This window comes from Epargyreus clarus, unplaced genomic scaffold, assembly GCF_041222505.1.
Source record: "Epargyreus clarus isolate Ecla_fem2 unplaced genomic scaffold, WU_Ecla_fem_2.2 ptg000018l, whole genome shotgun sequence".
NCBI lineage: Eukaryota > Metazoa > Arthropoda > Insecta > Lepidoptera > Hesperiidae > Epargyreus > Epargyreus clarus.
This window is the reverse complement of record NW_027332226.1, coordinates 4,589,482-4,614,263: the sequence shown is the minus strand read 5'-3', so window position 1 is coordinate 4,614,263 and position 24,782 is coordinate 4,589,482. Positions and strand designations below refer to the sequence as shown.

The window sequence follows — 24,782 nt, the reverse complement described above, 5'->3', positions numbered from 1 at the left end:
GTTTTAAGTTATGTTACACAAATTTAAATAAGAAATCAGGAATTTAATATATAAAATATGTAAAGAATCGGCGTAATAAATTTACTTATACATAAAATACGCAAAGTTGGCAGAGTGCTTTAGAATTGTGTTTATTTTTAATATTTACAGACATCACAATATAAGTGTAGTGTTTCAAAATTTTTTTTAACGTTGTAGGTACATATTTTCAAAGGTTACTTGTGAAACATAATATGTACTGAGTATAAATGTAGGATTTTCTTTCATAACGCTATATAAAAGTAATTTCGTAACCAGTTACTTTGAAATTCATAAAGGAAGTCGAAGAAAAATGAACTGAGATATCACTACAAACAGAACAACTGAACAACAATTTATTATACTATTATATTACAATTAGATAATTACGTTCATAGATAACAAAATAAAGCTATTAGTTTGATTTAAGTTAAATGCCTCATTTACGAAGTACATAGAAATGGTACAAATAAATAATCTAATTAACTTAGTACCTATATTTACAATTGAGTCGAATAGAAACTAGGTACACACTTAAAATATTGTATAGTAATCTAAATACAATAAGCTTGTAAAAATTGCACACATCGCTTTGGTATACGTACGTACATAGCTACATATTTACAACGTAACAACGTCTAGAACGAATCGTTAGTTTTATTGCCCGAAGTTTCATAACGCTTAACCATTAACCTAGCAGCAGCGACACGCGCGGGGTCGCGTGCCGGGGCGCTGTGCGCACGAGTCCTCAGTCGAACCACTCCCAGAGGTGGCGGTAGAGACCGTGCGCGGGCGGCGACTAGGAGGCGCGCGCGGCGGCCGGCAGCGGCGAGCGCGCCTCCTCGCGGCCGCGCGCCTCGTCTCAGAGCACGCGGTCCGCCACCACGCCGCCCGCCGCGTACTGGCACGCCGACAGCGGCGCCGAGCCCGCGCGCGACACCGGCGACACCGCGCCGTACCCGCCGCCGAACCCCGACGAGTGCTGCTTCGCCTTCAGCCGCAGCGACGCGATCGACGACGACATCGCCGGGCACGGCTCCGCGCGGTACATGCTGTACGGGTTCGGCGGCGCCGTGTACGGGCAGGGCGCCACGCCGCCGCCCACGCCGCCCGATCCGCCGACGCCGCCCATGCCTCCGCCGCCCACGCCGCCCATCGACGTGGCCGTGTTGAAGCAGTTCACTGAGCCCTGGTGGTGACTCGCCGGAACGACCGAACCGAGCGGATTCACGGGCCACGGAAAGCTTTTCGTACCCAACGGACTCGGAACCTTCGTCGCCCAGTTGTTGTATGGGTATGAGGAGTAGAGGGCGTCCGTGTCGGGAAACGGTTGCATGAGGCCGTTGAATTGCGTGCTGAAGCCGTTCTTGAAATCGGCCGCCGCGGCCGCGGCCGCGTTCATCGCATTCCTCTCACGTTTTCGCCATTTCGCTCTCCGATTTTTGAACCAGACCTGCAACAAAATGAACAATCTTAAAATTTTGGTCGAGCTCACTCGTTTCAACTTATTCTAGTGGGGTCGGAAACTTTTAACTAGATTCAGAATCCGGAGTCGGTTGCGTTGCGTGGGTACCTATTAACTTTACTCATTACGAAGTTGACAGAGCGACGCGGCGCATCGGCGTATTCGAGCCACGTAGTGATAGCGGAGGCGACGGCCCCGCCCGGCCGCAGCCAACGACCCGTCTAATTGCGGCCGCGAAATGAAGATAAACGAGCGTCGCGATTGGACGGGACGCCTCGGCACGCTCGCCGCTCGCCGCGCGTACTCCGGTTCGGCCGCAATAAATGAGCGGGCAACGGGACACGCCGCGGAGGCTCCGATGAATCGATGTTGTTATTTAGCGGAGGCCGAGGCCGGAGGCGGAGTGACGAGCGATAAGTCGCCGTGAGCACAGATAACGCGCGCGCTGATGTATGGCGCGCGTCCGTCAGCCGGCGATCGATCGCCGACGACACCTCCGCGATAAATTGCGCAATCCACGTAGCGACTGCAATAAATATTGTGCCGGCAGCGGTATTTGTCTCACTCACTGTGGCGTGTTCACCCAGCCGAAACGGTAAATAATACCCTCTTTCCTCGGTTAAGTGAACATAAACGGCCGTTTCCACCCCATATACGAGCTTTTATTTTTCGAAACATAAATTTTACGAATTCACATGGACGCATATTTCGTAGGCATAGGTAAACGACGCGAATTTACTGAATGTGCTCGGCAATTTCTGTATGAGATTTTCATGTTTGGTTTAATACCTAAGCCGTAAAAAAGCAAGTTTTCAGTGCGTAATTCTGAGCTAATAAAGTCCGGAAGAACTTCGCACCCTAAGCTTTTCGTCGTAACCGCGAGCGAACGGGTGAAAATAGCTGTAGAGAAAGGCCGGGGTGTTCAATAATGACAACAGAATGATATTTATTTAGGTGCACATATGTGGAAATAATTTCCATTATTTGAATAGCGGGCAGCGCAGCGGGGCGTAGGAGAGGGTCGCGATATTGCGACGGGGCTAATCCTTTAAATATATTATTGCAGGATGGTGAGGTCGGTCGGCCTCCGTCAAGCAACGGGGGAACAACAATTTTTAATGCTTCCGAAATCGATACTAATGTTTGTTCGCCCTAATTTATTCAAATTAAAACAATCATTTTTATAGTGAATGGTTTTATGTTTTAGATAATTATTATTGCGTAGCGCCCTAATACAATTTGTTTCAAATTAAATTTAAAAACCGCAAATATTTTTAGTTTAAGAGTATGCACCATGACGTATTAAACATTTTACTTATGTTAAGTATAAGTAATATAAAGTTAAGTTGTGAGAATACGGTATTTTATTTCTATGGAAACCGGGCGATGCTATCAACTTATCATGCGGGGTGCAGGAAGAAGATTAATGGTGGCTATCAGAGTCGCGTCGCTGTCGGAGAACACCTCTATTGCTGAAGAAATATCTCTGAGTACACGTATATCGAGACTTTGAAAACCGGCGAGCATTATTATCTGGTTTCCTAACATTATCACTACGATGAATATGGAGCATAAACTAATTTTCTTCTTGGACCAAAGTTATACTTGTAGCCATCCAATATTATTAAGGAGTAATTGTGGGGCTTACACTAATGGAGAACAATTATAAGGAAACAAAACATACATGCTATATATACATATAAAATGTATTATTGAATGGATAACGTGTAAACGGAGATCCAACTTGGTAACTGCTACAGGCAATACCGTACACCATATGATTTACTATTCAAATATCGTATTTAAAATAAAAGATAGAAGGTCTGCTTGTTCTTTGAAAATGATTTAAATCATATACATTTATATCGTGAAAAAGGAAGTTAATTAATAAGGGTAACAGACTATACCACCTTGATGATATTGTAAAGATAATGAATATAGGTAGGTATATATCGATTTCGCACAGGCCTCCGATATGTTTTACTTTAACTTTTCAAAAATATGCTTCTGATTTTAAGGGACCAACTTTAAGATAAGCTACGAAAATTATTCGTAGCCGTAGCAACCGCTACAGCGCCAATATTGCTTTAAGTCATATACATATAATACACATAATGCCTCTTTCTAGAAGAAAAGTAATTAGATTTGAAGCATAGAGAGATACCACATTTGAATTACATGCATAGTGTAATTTTTACTACAGAAGTTGTTCACAACTTATTTTCTCGACGTAGTCATTGATGGCCAGACATTTGCAATATGCGATATTAATGCGTCGTCGCCATTTGTAGCCCATAACATAACATAACATTATTTATCTTAAGTTTATAGTTTTTTGACAAAAAAATTATAAATTGTAGGAATAAATTGGTTAAGATTGGTTACTATCAGACATTAGGCATTCATAAAATTCTAGAAGACTAACTAATCTAGAAGTGAATTAAATCGAAAAAAAAACGACATCCTAACATAACTCTTCATTTGTACACGAAATAAATAGAAGTGCCTAATATATAAAATTAAAAGCCAATATATTCAGTTACCACAATGACAAACGGAAGTAAAGGCTTACATAGCAGTCCGAGTGACTATAGCACTGCAGGGGACATTTAATAATGATTTTGCGAGGGGAAAGCAGTTGTCAAGATTTCGATAGTTTTAGATACGTGTCATTTTCGCAAAAACGTGCAAGAAGTTTGCCAAGAAGTGCTTCATTTATATGAGTACGTTTAATTACTGTTCTATCTATTAGATTTTATAAGCTTAAAACTGAATATAGGTCACTCCTAAAAAGGGTTTTTCTGTAGTTATGGCGCTTGGCTTTGTATTGATGACCGCAGCAGGTACTTGGCAAGTAGATGCTGCTTTTTTTATTTATTCTCTTTAAATGATATTTAGGGGAAGATAGTGTTAAAAAATAAAGATAGGTAATACCGACCCCTTTTTATTAAATATGTAATATTATGTTAGTTATTTTTAACCCATTACCTATCGTCCTACGGGCACGAAATTCCCATTAAAATAACTTCTTATTCTGAAATAAACTCTTCAGTTTACATCTCCATTGGCCGCGCTGGCCAAGTGTTACTCGACTGTTCTTTAAGTAAATAGTAAGTGGTTGCTATTCTTGGCCCTATTATAATAGTGCATCACACCTACATTATTACATTTTTTATTAACTTCACCGCAAAATGGCACGTGTCGAATCTTAGTTCACTATTAATATCCGGCTCCATTCATCCCGGCCTGTTTATTTGACTTTCAATAGAAACTGACGCTATAATAGCCTTAGAAGGAACGACTTAGAGGTTATTATTCCTTGTCACCAACTCCCGTTCTAATAGACCGTATTTGATTGATGACACTAATAAAACTGTGATTCTAGTTTAATTTAAATTTAAGGCAATTTACCGACTGCCGGCTGACCGTAAAATAGGTTTATTATTCGCATAGGGCGGTCGCATATCCATTGCGGTGGATATTGTGTGTATAGTGGGTAACGTGCATAATAATTGTATTTCCAAACAATACCATGGAAATTAATGTAATGAGTAGTTTATGGGCGTTGTTTAATATTATGAAATTCAAAAGCTAACAATATTTTGTGACATGTGGCCACCATTTTCAATAGACAGATTAATCGATCTTTGATAAAATAGGAGCTCTAAGTCTTGGAGTCCGGAAGTGAAGTCACCCTCAGAAGTATTTTCTTACTATAAGGACAAAATTCGAATACTTGTGATACTACTTACTATCACAGATATTTTCAGTAGAGTTTCTTTTTGTTTTCAAAGTTGAGTCAAAAATAGTACATGCTATTATTGTACTTCATTAAAACATAGCATTAATTAATTGACAACGACTCACAACTTTGACCGGAACGTCTATAAATAAATGGGTAGTTTAAATATTCGCACAAACATTTTGAAATCATTGCAGTGTTTATTTGAATAGAGATCATTGCCCAAGATACTACAAGTTGCGGAACTCGTGAGTTTAATGTGAATTTTCAGAAACCAATAAATAGAGATTACACGCGATTACAAATGCTAAACATCGTCTCGGACTTCATTCATTGAAATAAATTGTTTGGTAAAGCCGCGAAATCCAGCGATCAAAACACTTACCGTTGCGTCGATCAAAACATAACAAGGATATATGTTGGACATCTGGTATTCTAGTCTTAGCCCAACATTATTCTAAGTAGCAATAATAAGCTCTATTTCGAGATATTACAGCTTATTCCCCGTTGTGTAGAAATCTTTGGCATTAACACAATATCGGGCAATTGCAATGGTAATACTGCTTTTCATGTTCGGCCACAAAAACAAATACTTGGACGGCTTACCGATGTTAGAACTAACCGTGGTTAAAACATGACAACGGTTAAGTTGGCATTAGCGTTTAATTCTGCGTGCGTAATATTTGCTGGTTTACTAGAACATGGTTTTGGTGCTTAAATATTGGTGTGAAAGATGATTATTTGTAGTAATACTTGTATTCTCATATGTCTAGATTATAGAGATCATTGGCATTAACACAATAACGGGCAATTGCAATGGTCTAATACTTGGTCGGCTTAGCGATGTTAGAACTAACCGTGGTTAAAACATGACAACGGCAAAGTTTAATTTTGCGCACGTAATATTTGCTGGTTTTTATATTTTAATTGAACATGGTTTTCGCGCGTAGAAATATTGGTGTGAAAGATGATTATTTGTAATAATACTTGTATTCTCCTATGTCTAGATTATAGAGATATTTGGCATTAGAACAATATCGGGCAATTGCAATGGTAATAGTGAATTTCATGTTCGGCCACAAAACAAATACTTGGACGGCTTAACAATGCTAAAACACGACAACTGTTAAGTTGGAATTAGCGTATATTTCTGCGTGCCTAATATTTACTGGTTATTAAATAGAACATGCTTTTCGTGCTTAGAAATATTGGTGTGAAAGATGATTATTTGTATTAATACTTGTATTCTCCTATGTCTAGATTATAGAGATCTTTGACATTAGAACAATATCGGGCAATTGCAATGGTAATACAGAATTTCATTATTGGCCTTGGACGGCTTAGCAATGTTAGACCTAACCGTGGTTAAAACATAACAACTTGATACCTAGGGCTACCTGATGGAAAGCAGTCATCGTCGCCTATGGACATTTGCAACACCGGAGGAGGTCACTTATTTATACGTCAGCTTTTCGTGTTGTATGAGCCGCGATATGACCTATATATATTGGCATATAGATTTAACAAATTAGCATAGATATTGCTATAAATAAAAAAAAATTGCTTCGTTGATAAGAAAAAAATCTCCTGTAATTGAGTTGTTAACTGTACAATTACGTTATTCAATTAGTCATTAAGCTTTTTAAACAACATTGTACGGTTGTTTACAGTAATCAATAATAATAGCTAATACTAATCACATCACGACCAGGACAACAACAACAATTTATTAGAATAAAGAAATAAAACACAACAAAAAATCGCATTTGCCTAAAATATCCATACGATTTTTCTAACATAGATAAACTGGTCAGTGACAACAGCGCAAATCCTGCTAAACTGTTTGCACGCAGCGCTGTACTGCGCTAAAAGCGCTGTAAAAACAAGCGCACCAGTTCCCGTAAAATAAATAATGTTACGTGCCGCTATCCGTCGGCCGATTGCTGATATAGGGTTTCGGAAAAATGTTCCAATCAAGCTGTCTGAATGTAGCAAAAAAAATATTGCGATTGGCTATTGATGTAAAAGAAATTATTTATTTTAACTCTACCTATATGACCTTACATAAATAAATCAAGTAATTATATTTTAATTATATTTATTTTGGAATACCTGCTAGATTTTTATCATATTTATGAAAACTATTATGGCTCATATGATATTAATCCGTATACCTAATAATAATTCGTCTTTATTTATGATACATTCGATTATTAAAATGGAACTTTAGTAAAAAACTAGATGATACGCCGTCATTCTTTTTAGACCTAAGAAAATGTCATTAATGCTCCCAAAATCGAAATTAAATGGGGGATCAATATTAGTAACTTTCGTAACAATCACAAGAAAACTGCCACGATCATTATAATATTTTTTCCGATGATTCTTGAGCCGCCGGAGTCGACCTACAAAATTTTCTACTACTTTCAAGCAGAAATAGATGTGGCGGTGGTGCCGATACTACTATCATATATGTATTATTAAAATCTAAATAAAAGTGTACATTTTATGCAATTTTACATAAACGTCCAACCGTCGCGGTGACGTGTCGCGGCTGTCGACGCGCGTTTTTTCACGTAAGCTTCATCACGGTGTTGGCACGCGGCTAAACTAGCGTGTCGCTAAATCTATGTTACATCAGATTACACGGATTAAGTAGCGTTCCACGGGTTCAAAATGCAGGTTTTAGAACGATTTACATTTTTACATTTCTATAAATTTTCGTAAAAATCAATATATGCGATTATTTTTTTAACAATTTAATAAAACTGATATGCCTATTACACATCTGATCGAGATAGGTCTGTAACATCAAAACTCTTAAAATATAGCAGAGGTAAGATTTACACGTATAAGCATTTTGTAAAGTTTACTTCCTAGAGGATAATAGCATTGCAACACAGAGCTAGCTTTTATCTCAAATGTGTGGTCTGTATGTAACAGATGTCAAATTCGAGATCGATTAGAAATACTTGGTGCTAACAATGACTGAATGATTTAGTTGGATTAGTTCTAATCAGAATATACCACTGCTAAGCGGCAGAAATACATGCCTCAAAGTTGCTGCATTGAAGTTCTTATAAACTTCTAAGAAAACTGTATCCACATCAAGCATATAAATTTACTACATCAATCTCACAAAAACAGATTTTATTTCAAACAGAAGATATCTGTAAATATATTTCGATGTTGACAACTCTACATACCACTGGAGTATTTTGTCCAGAATCACCCAATAACACCCGTCTGTCTGTCACATCTGTGGCTGTCTTACCGGAATTATTTGTATCGGGATCGATGTTAATACGCACTCTGTCATGCAATACGATACGTTGGGGGCAAATGAAATGTGTCAAGAGTTGTTTCACGGACGATTGGACTGACGACTCCATTCTTTCGCCTCGTCTCTTCCTAGAAAACTGCTGTGGGCGGAATACGCATTGGACTAAAAAAGTGCACTCTTTTTTCGCTGGTCTGATTTTTTAGTCTCAAGACATTACGTCAAAAATGTTAAATGACAACATTAACTTTTAAAATGGAAAGACCTGTGAAAATACTTTTACTGATAATTCTAGTCAAAATTGTAAATGTAATAATTTCAAATTCTAAGGTTTTCACATTTAAAAACCATTTAAGTACACGGTGTACACATGTATTTATAATCTTATTATCTTCTAAACTTTAATTTACTAGTAATATTCTTAAATCAAACTTGGGAAATTGTATTCAGATTTGAAGGATACAGGAATAAAGTATAATAATATAAAATAATAAAGTAATTTATTAGTTTAGCTCACAACCTAAATACACTTGATCTTAAACAGGCCTTCTGTATAATTCAGGCTACATGTATCCTTATATCGTTAATATGTATCCTTGCTATGCCGTAACTTCGTAGCACAACATGGATGGTAGATATACACTTAGCTACTTCAAGATATAGGCTATAAATAAATCAATAACATTCACGTAGGTACGTATTTATAAAAATCCAAAAAATGTGCGTCATGCGACAGTCATATACAAACACTTGCCAGTATTTTAGCTGCAGTAATTTAATAACTTACTCGCAATCATAATTTCTCCAACAATTTTAGTACAGCTGCAAGACATTTGTTTAATCCGCAATCGAAAATACCACTAAATACTATTGTACGGCTTGAGCATTATAATATGTGGTTTGGTGTGACACGGGTAATTTGCAAGTGAGTGCGGTAAAGAAAACATTGAGATAAAGAGATCATATTTTAAGAGTCAATAAGCAGGCAATGACCTTAATGAGTTGGTAACAAAAATAATGTTCGACGATTTATTGGTGCGCAAGCGCACAGATTTATTTGACGCAACGCTGCGCGAACGAACCGCCTAATCCCCAGGCATTAGGGTTGTCGGAAACCATAAGAACAACTTTAAAAGAAATAAATTAAACAATGTTTTCAATCATGAATAATTATGCGCTTGACATGAGACAGATATAAAGGAGTTAAGCGAGCAATTTATTCGTAACGTTTTTCGGAAACGTAAAGCCGTGTAATGATTTGTTTCAACGAACGTTTTTTACAGACATTGATTTATTAAGTTTATTTTTTATTTTCGGATAGTTACGACTCTTATAAACATTGAATAGAGATGTATGTCTTGAATTTATGTACATTGTACACATCTTGAATGCATATATGTTAAGCACTATTCTGGTCTTATAATTGAACATGATGAATACGTTCAATTAAACATAAGTAAAAATATTTACTGTTGTTTTCTTCTCGCACGTGAAAAGAAAAAAACGTCTCTTGTTATGAACATAAATTAAAAAGTAAGTATTTAATATTTCATGATGCATGTACAGCCCTATTAACGGGATACAAATGTTTTAAAGATCTCCCGTTCAGTACACGTCTGTACGACTAAATGAATACTAGCACTTGAGCCGACTTGCACCGATCGAAGTATCGATTTACACCCTCATTACCTCTTGTGCTAGCTATTTATAATAATGATGCACCAAAAATAAGTATCTGAAGATAGCGTCTTTAAATAATGTAAAATATTTTATTGACTGATGTGTCAATATAGGTAGAGACTAGATACTTTACATGTTAATAGATGATCACATATCGATTTATGCAACTAATTATAATGTTTAGAGACTTGGAGGTATTTTAAGATAAAATGCCATATCTTTTATACGTAATCAAAGTAGCACTAACTGAATGGCACCTAAAAAGGTTATTTGAAAATGTATCTCCCAACAGATCTATATTCGGGGAAATAAGAACTAGAATACAGTAACGCCACACTACAGTACCAGTTATAAGGCGGAAATAGGCGTATCGCTGATTTTACACTCCATCCATTTAGAGTGAATCTTTAATCTCGACAAAACCAATCCACTCACATTGTCAGCAAATACACATGATCCTTATAATGCTACAAATTACATCAAACGCCTCTTAAAACAATGATCACTACATACTTCTGCCTTATTGTAAGAATTTGGCGACAAAACACGTTCCTAAGATTAACGTGAACGCTAATACTCCGCGGCCGAAGAAACCGAAAAAATTCAACGAATCCAGATCACAGTGTAAATAGTACAAGCCGAGTTGAAACCGCAGAATCTCTAACGGGCCTTCCAAAACTATTGACAGTGAGTGTGGATGCGATCAGACTTAAGCCCTGGATTATGAAGAGACCGAAATAGACGGTTCAAATCCTCACGGATTAAGGGATTCCGTGTTCCGTCGGACGGCACGGCACAAAAATATCGAAGGCGCGCCGGATGCGACGATTAGTCTAAATATCTAGCTCGTTAATATTGTGATTCGTGTACACCTTTTCGCTTGTTATGCTTTCGAATATCCGCTAATAGGCCGAAGCGTTGTTTGCTTAGAAATGTTCGGGACTCCGCAAAAGTGCCCATGCCCCAAGCGACATGGGCAAGGAAGGCAAGGATTCCGGTTTCGACTACATACGAGGTAGATGTTTAAATTATAATTAAGACCAAAAAATTGGTACTCGCGACAGTGGGGATCATAACCTTTTAAGGAATTGATTGTTCTTTTTAAAGCCTGTTTCCTAACGCACGATATAGAAAATTTCAGAAAAAATATTTTTTGAATTTTTATCTTAATTCAGTATTAGATCGTATCCCTATTATTATATGAAACCTGTTTTCATTTTTTTTTATTTTTAAGTACAAATTAGGCTGCATATCTCAACCTTAAACGTTATATGTACGTGATAACTTCTCGTTTTTTATATAAGTGTTTATACGGGCTAAGTGTGTTTGTTCAGAAAAGTTTTGATTTTCTCTCTTTGAGTCCGAATGTCTTGCATGAATGTCGTGTGCGTAATACAATTATAGGTACGTACGACGCCTGTTAAACTCCGTAGGGATCGAAGGATGATGCTCCGTTCGTCAGTAACTTTAGTACCTAGTGATATTTAAAGATACACGAATGCGTGTGCATGTTGTGAACACTATAAGGCAATTTTTCAGTCTTTTAAAACTTTCTTAACTAAGATTTTTAAGAACATAGTATGTATTGGAAGTGTTATGGAAAAAACATAATGAAACTGTATCATTTTGGCTTTTGATTAACCGGAAATTGCGTGTTAAATTTTCCATACGGAAATAAGATTCGATACGGATACGCCCATTACAAGATATTAAAATTAATTATATAACACCCCAAATCCTTTTACATAAATATCGGTATTTAAATTCAAGAGATCTCAAGTGTATTAATAATGTAATGTACTTAACATACGAATATATTAAAAGACTCACCCGAACTCTCGCTTCGGTAAGATTGGTCCACATGGCGATCTCCTCCCTCGTCGACATATCTGGGTACCGGTTCCTCGCGAACGTGGCCTCCAGCTCCTGGAGCTGTTGGCTCGTGAAGTGTGTTCTCTGGCGGCGTTGTCGCTTGTTCTTCTTGTCTCCCTTGTCGTCCATCGAGGGCTCGTCGGGACCGATGCCGGGCGTCGTGGATTCCGTCTTTATTGTCGGCTCAGAGTTTAACTGACGATTGTCTAGAATGAAAAGGAATAATTAGAGTAGGGTTTTGCATGTTATACAAGTAACACACAGACATGTAGTGCACCTCAACAATGGTGACATGTGAACCGTATCTACTCTTGATCACGAATATCAGAACAACATCTGAACCTGATAATAATAATATTATTTTATTACTTTGAGAGTTACAAGGCTGTTTAAATTAAGTTTTGAGGATTAAGTTGAAACGATTTGTGCACCTAAGTGTACCTATTTATGTTTAGGTTCTTTTCAATAAAAGATCGACAGTGCTTTGCTGTATTAGAGTAGGTATACTTTCAAAATAAGTAGAATTATGTATATATTTTTTCTCGCTGCATCACCGCTATTTCATAGTGCTATTTCAGCAATATTCTACATAACTGAGTCAACCGGCAATAAAGAAATGAAAAGAAAAGGCTACACAGTAATAAAATTTGTATCAATTTTGCGCTAATATTAATCTCAAATAATTTCCTATGGCCATGGTTCATCGTATGAGTGTCCCGTACAAGCGCGCGTGGCTAGACTTTACACACATTGAACAACATTTATTAAGATTCCTCAGGCTTTCAACACGATTTGTTCCCTCATATGGAAGCATATTTTTAATGAACACAGCATAAAGCACGTTAATTGTAACCAAAATGCAGTGGTTCATTGACACGGGGATTTCGACTAAGCCCAATATACGGTTGATTGCTATCCCGTTATCAGCGACGTATTGATGTAATATCGCGTATCTTTCGCCCCCTCGAGGTGACACGATTTCGAGGTTTCGACGCGATTACTCGGGATCTATTAACTGGAAGTGGAGCAGCGTGGTCGATCGTGGACTCAAATTACGATTCCGGGTCAAAACTAGTAAGTGGTCAAAATAATGCTGATTCGTAGAAGTACCTAGTTTATTTCTAATACATAATAAAATATATAGTAACATATTGAAAATTAGATGCATTTATTTAAAAAAAAGTGTTCAGTTCTTTCTTTTATAATAGCTTAAATGCTTTAATATTTTTATAACAGGAATTATTAATGAGTAATTATATAAAAATAATGAGTTCACAAAAAAATATTTTACAATAAATAACATGATAACTTTTATTCAAAATAAACATTTTACTAAATAAATTAAGTTATGTAGAATAGGATTTAATTTACAACTATGACGCGATCCCATCAAAAAGATAAATACTAAAATGACTGCATTACTTGAATTCTAGACCGAAAATAAAGTGTTGAGGTTACAGAAAACAGATAGTTAAACGGTTTATATGATCATTTCGCTTAATCGTCTGTTTATCACCTCGTAATACAGGAATATATGTCACGAAAAATAGAATTTATTGCTTTACCAATAAATTACGTAGCGTGACGTATCTCATTGAGAACAACGAATTTACAACGTCTCGTAAAAGCGTTGGGTGCGCCTGCGCATAATCCCGGTATTAGGCCGGCTCTGGTGGTCATGATTCAATATTTTTTATTTGTATACTCTCCTGGCTGGATGTACTTGACTTTATCGTATTTTTAAATCATTTATTACTGTCACGTGTTATTTGCAGACTTTGTGAGTTGAGTTATGAATATTGATATATTTTTCACAATGGAAATCAGTGTCTAAATTTAAAGTTAGATTATTCAATAAAAAATAATGACTTGTACATCGCGCTATGTATCTTTGGTTTATTCCTTCTCTATAATTATTAATAAATATTAAAATTATTATATTTATAAGTGCAATATGCATCGTCAACGATATCGCTATTTCTATCAGTTTGCTTTGTAAAATAAAAATCTGCGTTAGCTCCAGTTGCCAAAATTTTCAGTTTAATAATAAGACACATAATAAAAAGTTTCAAAGATTACACTTATATAAGTTACATAAAAAATAACCTGTCCTAGATAAGTGTCGTAACATTAGGAAGTCTGCTCTTCACTTCCAAATAAAAATGTCAGAAGCACAGCAATCTCAATGGAGGATTATTTGTAACACTTCAAAATTCTAACAATAGTACAAACAGGACATATCGTAGGTACCTACTCAGACAGTAAAGTTTCCTTATCACAAAGCCAAATGTTTTCATTCGTAAAATTTATTACACTGGATTAATGTTGAAGAATTTTATTACTGCCATAATCATGATTGAATAGAAATTAAATAATTAAATTAAGATTAAGTTCACTCGCCCTTATGATGATTTGAATATATTTACCTATATCTATTTACATTTAAAAAATATTTTTTTATATCAATAAGTAGAAATTTTACTATTTTTGTTTATAAATAATATTAAAGAAGCGACCATGGGATATCCTTGAGCAACTCCATATATAACAGACTCTATTAGCCGATTACAGGTGTTTTGCCTAAGATCATCGACTTATATACAAAATAAGCATATATCTACAAAATGTGAAGCAAAATAAAAATCTGAACCAAAAAATATATTTTTTGATTCTGGTAGTGTAACACATAATAATTGTTGTAGTCTTTCAGATATCACGTGTAACGTGTAGATAGGTGTGTAATGTCTTTCGGTGTGACCGCTTAAAGGATTACGGTTGATATCGCGTTAATTTCGACAACTATATTAAAGCGATCAATCTGTAGCTAGTACTCATTGGTGTAATGAACAAGGCGGGATTAGGGCATAAGGGACTGGTCTTATCACTGACGAGCGTAGGTGTTATAGAAACACGCGGTTAGTGAAGCGAGAAATTTTTAAAATATTATTTTGAGCTAAATAAATGTTTTAATAGTTGGTTTTAGGTTTTTATTTAAGAGTGGATTGCATCGAAAGCATTAAAGCTTGCGTTAAAGTTAAATATAACAGTAACTTTACGGTAGAATGAACGATAGAATGTAAAAATTTTTTAGCCATGGATTTAACGGTTGGTTAGGCTTCTGTGAATGCTAAAGTTACATGATGCAACCTAACCTAAGTAAAGTTAGAAATGGTCTATTTGCGTGCTTTGTAAATGAAGAAAATAAATTAATGAATTATCCTTACACGAAATTTCTTCTCTCCATTGAATATACTATAATTTAGTAGACTAGCGATATTCGCACACTACTCGCTTATTATGAAACAAGTCCATTTGGGCAGCGAACTACCGCTCGCATTCTCTCCAGCGATTACAGTACGATGTGTCGATATCGCGCGATAGCGTTGATAACAGTTATCATCGATACGCTTTGTGAGCCCGCCGACCCATCCATCACTCGGAACAACCTTTGCGTTCGGCCGACGAAGCGAAGGTAAATAGATCTGTTAACATGTGTTACCGATATCGGTACACGGTGCCACTTCACGTACGTACAGATAACATGAACAGCATTTCCTTTAATGTTCCTTTCAATGTGGTTATGTAACTGCTTGTAATGGACACTTATCGATTCGTTTTGTCGCATCGTGTATACGTTCGATTGCCCGGATGTTCGGACGATCTCGAGTGTCTGCGACAGATACGTAAAATTGTTTATGCGTAATTAAACAATTATTGCTTACTCCGATATTAATAAATTTAGTAAGTACTTATTTCAAATTTGTATAATTATTTAAAAAATAACCACTTTGCCCCATGTTCTGCTCGCGGTCAATTTACGTGTCTTTCGTTTAGATATTTAGATGGTTTAGATAAATAGAAGACACTAATTTTCTTTTTAGTATTATTTTACCCGGTCTTTATTATAAAATTTTATATATTTTTCTACGATACACACTATTTATATGCCTACAAAAATTATGATAAGTTACTGGTAAGTTGAACATATTAGAGAAACAAAGAAACAAACAGACTTAAGGATTCCGTAACCTCTTTCTTGCTTATGACGTTCATTTATTTTCATGCTATCATACAATCGATCAAAACCCAAGTCAGTCAATTAGATATCGGGCTAGGGATCGAACTCGGAACAATTCACTTCCCTAGTACTCGTATCTATAGTGATTACTGCCATTCTGACCGTCAAAATCCAGTGACTTCCCAAATCACGCTCTCCAAATTCTTGCTACACTTATCTATTCAAAAGGGAATATTTAAAGGTAGTTCTACACGCCCGGAATGCAGGCTGCCTGCTGCTCGTCCGCTGTTTGCTCAGGCATTAGAGTAACGAGCCAGCTATTTACTAATAGATTCCACCCAGTTTGCTCCCAGTTTTAAGTTTGTCACTCCGTGTGGTCTGAAGCCAGGAAATAAATGATTTTAATGGATAAAAATAATACTTTAATACGCAAAAAGTTAACTTAACTTTTTTTGTAATACAGTAAAACGAACATGACTTTATGGAAAGTCGTAACTGCCGCTTATGCACATTTATAATCAATCCCAGATAGAGTAAAGTACAGTAGACTCGTACCTAAGTACCGTCGTAGATGTGCTCTTACTTTTGAGAACTAAATTCAAATATCGTATAAATGTCACTCACTTACCACGCATTCCAAAATAGAACACAAAAATCTTTGACATTGCTGTTATAAAGCAGAAATCTGTGGAACCGATGAGTTCTAAACCCTTAATTATTTATTAAGGGTGCAATAACACTTGTTTTGGTAGTTTTAAAACAAATTGTCGTATTATTGTCGCAAATACTTATAATAAATTTAAATGATTCTTCGCTGTATGATTGCTTAGTACATAAATAAAGTATGTTTATCATGAAGACATAACAAGATAACTATCAAACTCAATAGTACTTCTGAGTAAGTGTTATGTAGTAATCAATTTGTTTGTTCAAGAACTACACATGTTTTGACGCCAATTTGAATGTTTAACGTGTTACTTATTAACTGATTACATTATTGAATTTAGACAATAAAATACGTGACAAAATCATTAAATTGCAATCAAAATTAACAGTAGAAGAACACCCAATGCTTGATTATGAATTCTTATAAAAAATTTTAGGGCAATAAGTAGGTAACAAAATTTATAATAATTTTGATAAAAATAATAACGTAATTAGATAAATAAATATTTAACGTAAGTACCCATGACTTTACTGTGCGTAAATAAGTAAACTCTTTTGTTATTGTTAATATTACTTGGAAATACGTACTACTTACAAAAATGTCATACATTTGAAATCACTGTTCGGATTCAAAATCATAAAAACAAATTTCACTCAAAACATATCATACACGTATAGTCCGCACCAAACTGCTAGTCCGCTCCGAAATTGTTACGAGCAGGTGTAGTCATACAATTTGCTATGGCGACGCGATTAATTTCTATATTCAGAGCGGACTAGCAGTTTTACGCCGACTATACTTGTATTATAGAAAAAGTTAAAAGTATCATAGCTATAGTAAAGGTGAGTACTCACTGTCATCCGTGTGTTTCCGATCCCGGCGTTGTCGGGGCGGCGCGTACAGGGAGGACTGGTCCACGGAGCCCCCGGACGCCAGGGACGAGTGCCCGCTGTCCCGGAACTCGCCGGTTTCTGCCCATACTGGAAATAATATTTTATTAGATCTTTGTGTAAATAAAGTGTCAGGAATTATTTTTTCGATTTTAAAATTTAATAATATTAAAATATATTTTTTAAAATTAGTTATCGCAAAAGATTGGAGTTGCAAGTTTTGCCAATTTTTTAATATTTAATATTTACATTATTTATTGCACAATTGTTAGTTAAAATTGATATGTTATTTTTGACCGTTTTGATAAGCAACGGCCCTAGCGGTTATATTTACGATAGTGGTTAAAAGACTTATCACTGTTTCATAATATATTTTTTTATTAGAAACAGCTAAAGAAACAGACGTACCATACAATGTATAGCAATATTTCATAATTTGAAATATTGCTATATATTGTATAACAATTAAACTAAAATGCATTAGAAAAATAATATTTATTCCGAAAATTTTTAATAGTACAGCTATTTTGTAATAGGTACTTGAGGAGTCTTCCTCAAGTCTATCATCATCATCTATCTGCTCATAGACTAAAAAGAACGAAGAAAATATATTTTTTATATTTAAGGAGGATTTAAATTCGCCATTTCATTAAAATTGGTTTAAAGATATGTCCACAAACGGATTCTGTCTACATAACAAACATTTTTTACGAGCTTTTATTGAGTATTGCTTTATTACGGTACTTGCTTTATTGCGATTATAAATGTCGCGGTTCATATTTCAGATAGCGATTTTATTATATTTATTGATTTAAAGGAAGAATCCACTTATTAAATGGTTAAATAAACACGTGTAAAGTATACTTCTTACTTCTCTATTAAATGTGAAAATAAATTCGTGCAGAATTAGCCCTTTTCATAATTTGGGTTGAATGATAAAATTTTTGCTACATTTTTACAACCAATTTTTCAATATTATGACAGTATTTTTTAATAATTCTTATCCAGAACAACTATCGTCCCTCACTTATTTTTTTAAATAATTGATACTCTCATAAATGTAATATAAGTTTACTTTATTCCAATTTAATTTAATAAAATAACGTATTCGTTGTACAATGATGACACCCCATCGCTTACGGCGTAATTAACCGTCCCCGAACACTTGTTAACAAATTAGTCACCGGAGACATGAGTGTGTGCTCGCCCTTATTTATAGTGTTGCACAATAATAAAAGCAAATGTTTGAAAAATAAAATTAAGAGAAAATTGAAATGGTTGTGCTTGTGCCTACTAATAATATAATGTACTAAAAAGTCAACTGAAATATTATATGTAATAGAGATAGAACCTTAACTTGACTGTAGTTTATTTCTGAATTATTGTTCCGATGGCAAAGTGCTTTTTCAATTAATAGAATAAAACTATTTCTTGATCCAATTTACAACCATAGATTAGTATACAACTTTTATTATTCCCGCGCAAAATACAACTCCAACGTCAAGCGCGTTCTTTTTCTTTTTTATGGTAACTAATACAATCCCACCAGCCAGTTTAATATAAATGGGCACTTATTATTATAAAAATAACACATCATGGAAATAAGAAAAAATAAATAATTAAAATAATACTATAATTATATAATTTGAATATATTTCTAACACAATGTAGAATAAATATATTTTTAAACATATCTTACACCTTCGTAAAATTGCATCAATTTATTGCACAGTTATTACTTAACATAAGTTACATAATCTTTGATAACAGAAAAACAATACTGAAATGTCTTATATTCGTTAATATTCTGTATGTGTGAGCACATAGATTGTACACATATAGACATAAACCAATAATTCATATTATCTTATTGAAACTGTGCTTAAAAATTAAAAAAAAATAAACCAATGACAGTTTAAAATAAACAAAAGAACACCGGGAAGCAACGAGGCGAATAAACGAATAGGACTGTCGAAATAGATGTTCAATCTATTCAAATTCAATTCTGGAACGAGAGCAGTACATTTTCTATTGAATATATTAAATTCAGTTGGATCTAGGATAAATTGTATCGAGAAGTTTCGACGAATCGACGAAAGTATTCCATTTGATGGTTTGATGGATGACTTCCTGCGCTTTATAATAATATGTGTGTTATTGTTTAAGGGCTTAATATCTCACTACTTTACGATACATATTGACTTTTATATAATACTGTTGTTAATATCGATTATTTTATTTATTGAAACAAATATCTATACAGATATATAAGTGTAAGTCCATGAGGGCGACTGCATGGTAATTTTGAAAATTGCTGAACCAATTTTGACGTTAATTACTGCGTGATTAAACAAGACATTTTAAGGAGTGTTTAATTAGGTGATATCTTGGACAGATTTCCTTGATAGGTACTCTATTATTCTAAGCTAAATTTGGAAGTATACAGTAAAAAGTACTTATATCTTATTCTAACCTGTACAAAGAACGTGGAATATAAAAAAAAGTATTTCTTTTACAATCTTATGGTGGATCATTTTCTTTCAGATCAGGCTTAGAAAAAGCGATAGTATTAAAGGAAAAATAGGTATGTATTTTTTACTATACCTAATCACATCATTAAATTTAAAGACCAACACTATTCCTTAATATTCCGTATAACATAAAAAACGCATTCTGTTTTATGAGGTATGTGGAAAACCGAAAAATTCTTTCGAAAGCAATTTTTGCTATCATAAAATTTGATTACAGTTACATCAGAGGAGCGTGAAGCATTGTTTCCATTGTTAATTCCAGTAACTGCGTTTTTACAAGCTTTTTTCTATATTTATTCGAGAGAATGTCTTCAAGACGATGCCTGAGCCCATTGTTTTGCCGAAAGTCACGCTCCGTACATTGATAGCTGGGAATGTACAATAATTACAATTAAATACGAAACGTATTGAAATATTTGATTGCTTTTTAATTCTTTTTCATAATATTTTGGGGGCAATGGGGCTATTGGTACTAATATAACAATGTTGTTAGATTGTTTTCTGTTTGTATTTTTTAAATATGTGTGTGTGTTTATTATTTAACTAATTGTTAAATATTGTTTGGTTGTTTCTACAAAGAGAATTTGAAAATAGCTAAATATGCAAATGAATTCCTATAGCTTATAAGTAGATAAAAATACAGACTTTCTTTCCAATTTGGTCTACTAGTACTACAAAAAAAGTAACTACACATAATAGGTAAATTGAGTCTGGACTGGAGATTGGTTGGTGGTGGTCGCAATTGACATAATATTAAAATAGAACCTTACCTACAGTTGGTAGGTAAGATTCCATTCATATTTATAGTTACAGGTGTCTTCTAATATAAAGCAGATAATTATCTGTGATAGCCTACTGGTTGAAACTCGGCCTCTCCATCGAGGAGTCTGATGTTCGAATGACGCTCTTCTCCGATTTGCAATAAGTTATGAAATGAATTATCACTTGTTGTAACGGTTGAGGTAAATCGCGAGAAAACCTGTATAAGCAAACATATGTGAATCTACGGGTTTTACCAGCACGGTGGACTTTGGCCTCATCCTTCTCACTCATAGAGAATATAGATGCTCAGCAGTGGGTCAGTAATGGGTTAACGATGACGATTGATTTAATCGGTAAATCTAAGCAAATCCAACAATCCACACACACACCGGTTGACGACCCGCGTGGCGGAGCGGTTACCATACTGGTCTGACGCGCAGAGGGTCCCGGGTTCGATCCCCAGCCAGACAGAAGTCTAAATGGTGAATTTAAGTTTCTGTTACTGGGTCTGTGTGTTTGCGAATTTGTCTCTGTGTGTGTCCATAGTACCCACGATACAGGAAATCCTAGTGGGGCTGTGAGTGTAGAAAGCATTTTTAATTTGTTTACTAATATTTACACGTGTAAAGCCACAGTATCAGCTAGTAACACGGTAGATCAACAAGTCTTTTATCCTACGTAATAGCTGCGGTTTGGTGGTGTTCGCGCTAAAGCTTACAACTTTTGTTTATTAAACGACCACGTTACATTACATTCCACTATATTTACTGGAACATCTGTTCGTGTAATAAACTTGGAGATGATAAGATATTTTTTGTAGACCGAATCTGGGTCATAACTGCTCATAGATTGCTCTACAAAAATCATTTGATCTATTTTATGTTCTTGGATTTTATCATAAGTAATATATTGTATTATTTAGCTGTAGTTAGTAGTAGATATTTGTAGTCAGAAATTTTCAGTCTACATTTATTTAAGAAAGCCAGTCACTTATAACGAGGCAGAATTCTTCGTGGTGGCCTATAACAGAACAGTAAAGCATTACTGTGCTCTGATAAAAAAATGATACTTAAATGCCTTTGGAGGTACCGATGGACATGTCTGGTTGGCCTCAGGTTTTCCTTGAATCCTATAAGAAAAGGATTACCAAACGACCATGCAGTCCACCTGATGGTAAGCGGTAACTGGCGCCCATGGATATCTGTAACTAACTCTATTTAGACCAGGGGTTCAGCCTGAAGCTGATGACAGATGCGTCCTCTTATGTAAGAGCTTGAGGTGCTTGAGGACTAAAATGGTCGCCTCATCTGCTGGCAGCCATAACCTTCCACCGAAGCAAAAAAACCGTTTCACTAGAAATAGGTGGGGCTGTGGTCAACTTGTATATCATGAATGAGTGTGGATTAGGATGATCATACCAACAAGCATCCACGATTCATCCACAAATGTCATGTTATCGCGTCACTAGAACAAACGTCGGTCCGTACAAACGTACAGCAAACGACACACTCGTTCAAATAAATTTAATGTTTGCTGTGATAACGGTGATAAGAGCGTTCATTGTTTTATTGGGGCTGTAAACCGCCTCTCGACGGCGCAATGTACACTCGCGTAAAACTGCGCTTAACGTTACACTGATTGGTATTGCGGGGCACTTTGCAACTGTGTAAAGTCAGTAGTGGTCGTTTTAAGTCGTATGATTTATGTACTTGAATGGTTAGTTCTTTATTACGCATTAAAATAAGTTTTAATAGTTAACTATGGATCTGACTGTTAAATTGTTTATCTGGACATTGGTATATTATTACACAATTTGAAGGGTTTTATAAATATGATTATTGTTAAAAAAATCTTGCTTTGTACCCTTATTTTGAGTGATTGTTATAGTTAAGTGATCAAGAATTCAAGGACACTGCGTTTTTTTTGTTGAGGAGACAATGAAAAGTCTGCTATGTACTGTATGTAGGTGTTATACTTGGTTCTAAATAAAGTTTAACAAGAGAATTATTACAAATGATAATAATAAAATAGCTTATGTTACTCCCACAATTTAGACAACTTAGGTATAACTTTATTAAATTATAAATAAAGAATTAAAATGAAGCACAACGAAACCTCATATTATATTAAAATCTCATATGTTAACTAACTAGACATCCATACATACAAATACACTCGAAAAACATTACCCTACTCAGAAAAATGAGCCGCAAATGATTTTACATCGTTAAAGCTTTATGACCGCGACAGTACCACACCTGTCGTAGTAATTGTATCACAGCAATAACGAAAGTTAACAAACGCTTCATAACTTTTATGATGCATTATTCAGTTTTATTTAAAAAACAATACATCATCTTGTTCAATTGTCAATAATTAGTGCGGTGGAAATCTACTAATACTTATGAGGGTATACCTATTGGGTAACACTGTGGTAACGTGTTGTACATATTTGTATGCAATAAACTTCAGCACATGCAATGAAATAACTCCTAAATATGTAGGTACCTACTACACAATATGTTTTTTGTTTAGGGCATATTATATTATTTATCGTTTTTAAAATACGAAATCCCATTCAGTACTTATTTGTACATGAATGAACTTGAAATAAAAATCTAAATGTAACATTTTGACAAAAAATAAACATTTTAAAATAAATTATGATATTAGTATGAAATCAATTAATTTCTTATTTCTTGAATAATTTTTCAGTGACATATTAAAGAAATATTTAATTTGACAGCATGTGATATAATGACCTAATAAGCTTATTATAAAATAAAAGAGACATAATATGGAAAATATAATTTTATATTAAAAATTAAATTAAATTTATCCAGGTAGGTAGATCTATAATTTCTTAAAAGCTTAGAACAAAAAATATATGTATAACCGTACCTTTAAATTTTGTTTCCAATATTTAATATCTTATTAGACATTATCTTTGTAAATTATGTAACGAAAATAAAAGTAGAGGTATATTTTTAGTTTCAAGTTCCCATCTGTTACGAATGTTATCTTTATATAGATAGAAGATTGAAGTACCCAGATGTAGTAAGTTATATTAACAGCAAATGTCAACGGCCCTGTGGCGCAATGGATAACGCGTCTGACTACGGATCAGAAGATTCCAGGTTCGAATCCTGGCAGGGTCGAAATATTTTTTGTTGTAATTTCAATTATATAGCATCGTTATAAAAATGTATTATTTTTTTAATCTCAAAATAAATATATAAAATTAAGAATTTTTTTACACAAACTATTTTATTAATAAATAAGTTAGTTACAAAAGTTAATAGTACATACTTCAAGAGAGTACACATCACTATGACATATAAACTAGTAAAAACTAATTGTTAGAAGTTCATGTCGGCAGCAGATGGTTCTAACCGGCATATTGTTATATAGAAAATAAAAAATGCGCAATAAAACAGAATGCGCATTATATGACGCCGTTTCGGCATTTTACCGATTTAAGGCTAAAGACAACATCTAATAAAAAAATATATCAGTTATAAAAGGAAGCTTGAATTTTTTACTAAAAAATATAAATAATTAAATTTTATATAAAAAAATAATAATAAACAATATATAAATCTTTTTGCATCGTCATTACATTTACATATGCACGCCAAATTTCAACTCAATCGGATACCGGAAAGTGGGTCAAATTAATTTCCGAAACACACAAGTGAAATTAAATGTGTGAAAGTATGTATTTTAAAACCTTTAAAAATACATGCTTATTGTAACTTTTTTACAATCATTCAATATCTTGCTACTCTAAAACAGTCCAACAACGATTTTTTGACTACCTACCTACTACAGCACCTTCTATATTTTAATATTCTAAG

General features: G+C 34.7%; 1 protein-coding gene and 1 non-coding gene across 2 annotated transcripts; one reads left to right on the top strand and one right to left on the bottom strand.

Annotated features, from left to right (window-relative positions):
- Positions 1-388: 388 nt before the first annotated feature.
- Ptx1 (pituitary homeobox homolog Ptx1) lies at positions 389-17,714 on the bottom strand. The gene is made up of 3 exons (XM_073082955.1): positions 17,597-17,714; positions 12,016-12,263; positions 389-1,471 (listed from the first exon to the last, which is right to left on the bottom strand). Exons 2-3 carry the CDS (start codon positions 12,184-12,186, stop codon positions 881-883), a joined length of 762 nt encoding a protein of 253 aa, XP_072939056.1. The 5' UTR covers positions 12,187-12,263; positions 17,597-17,714; the 3' UTR covers positions 389-880.
- Positions 17,715-24,010: 6,296 nt separating this feature from the next.
- Positions 24,011-24,083, top strand: TRNAR-ACG (transfer RNA arginine (anticodon ACG)). Its single transcript has one exon. It is a non-coding gene; the product is annotated as a tRNA-Arg (tRNA).
- Positions 24,084-24,782: the final 699 nt, after the last annotated feature.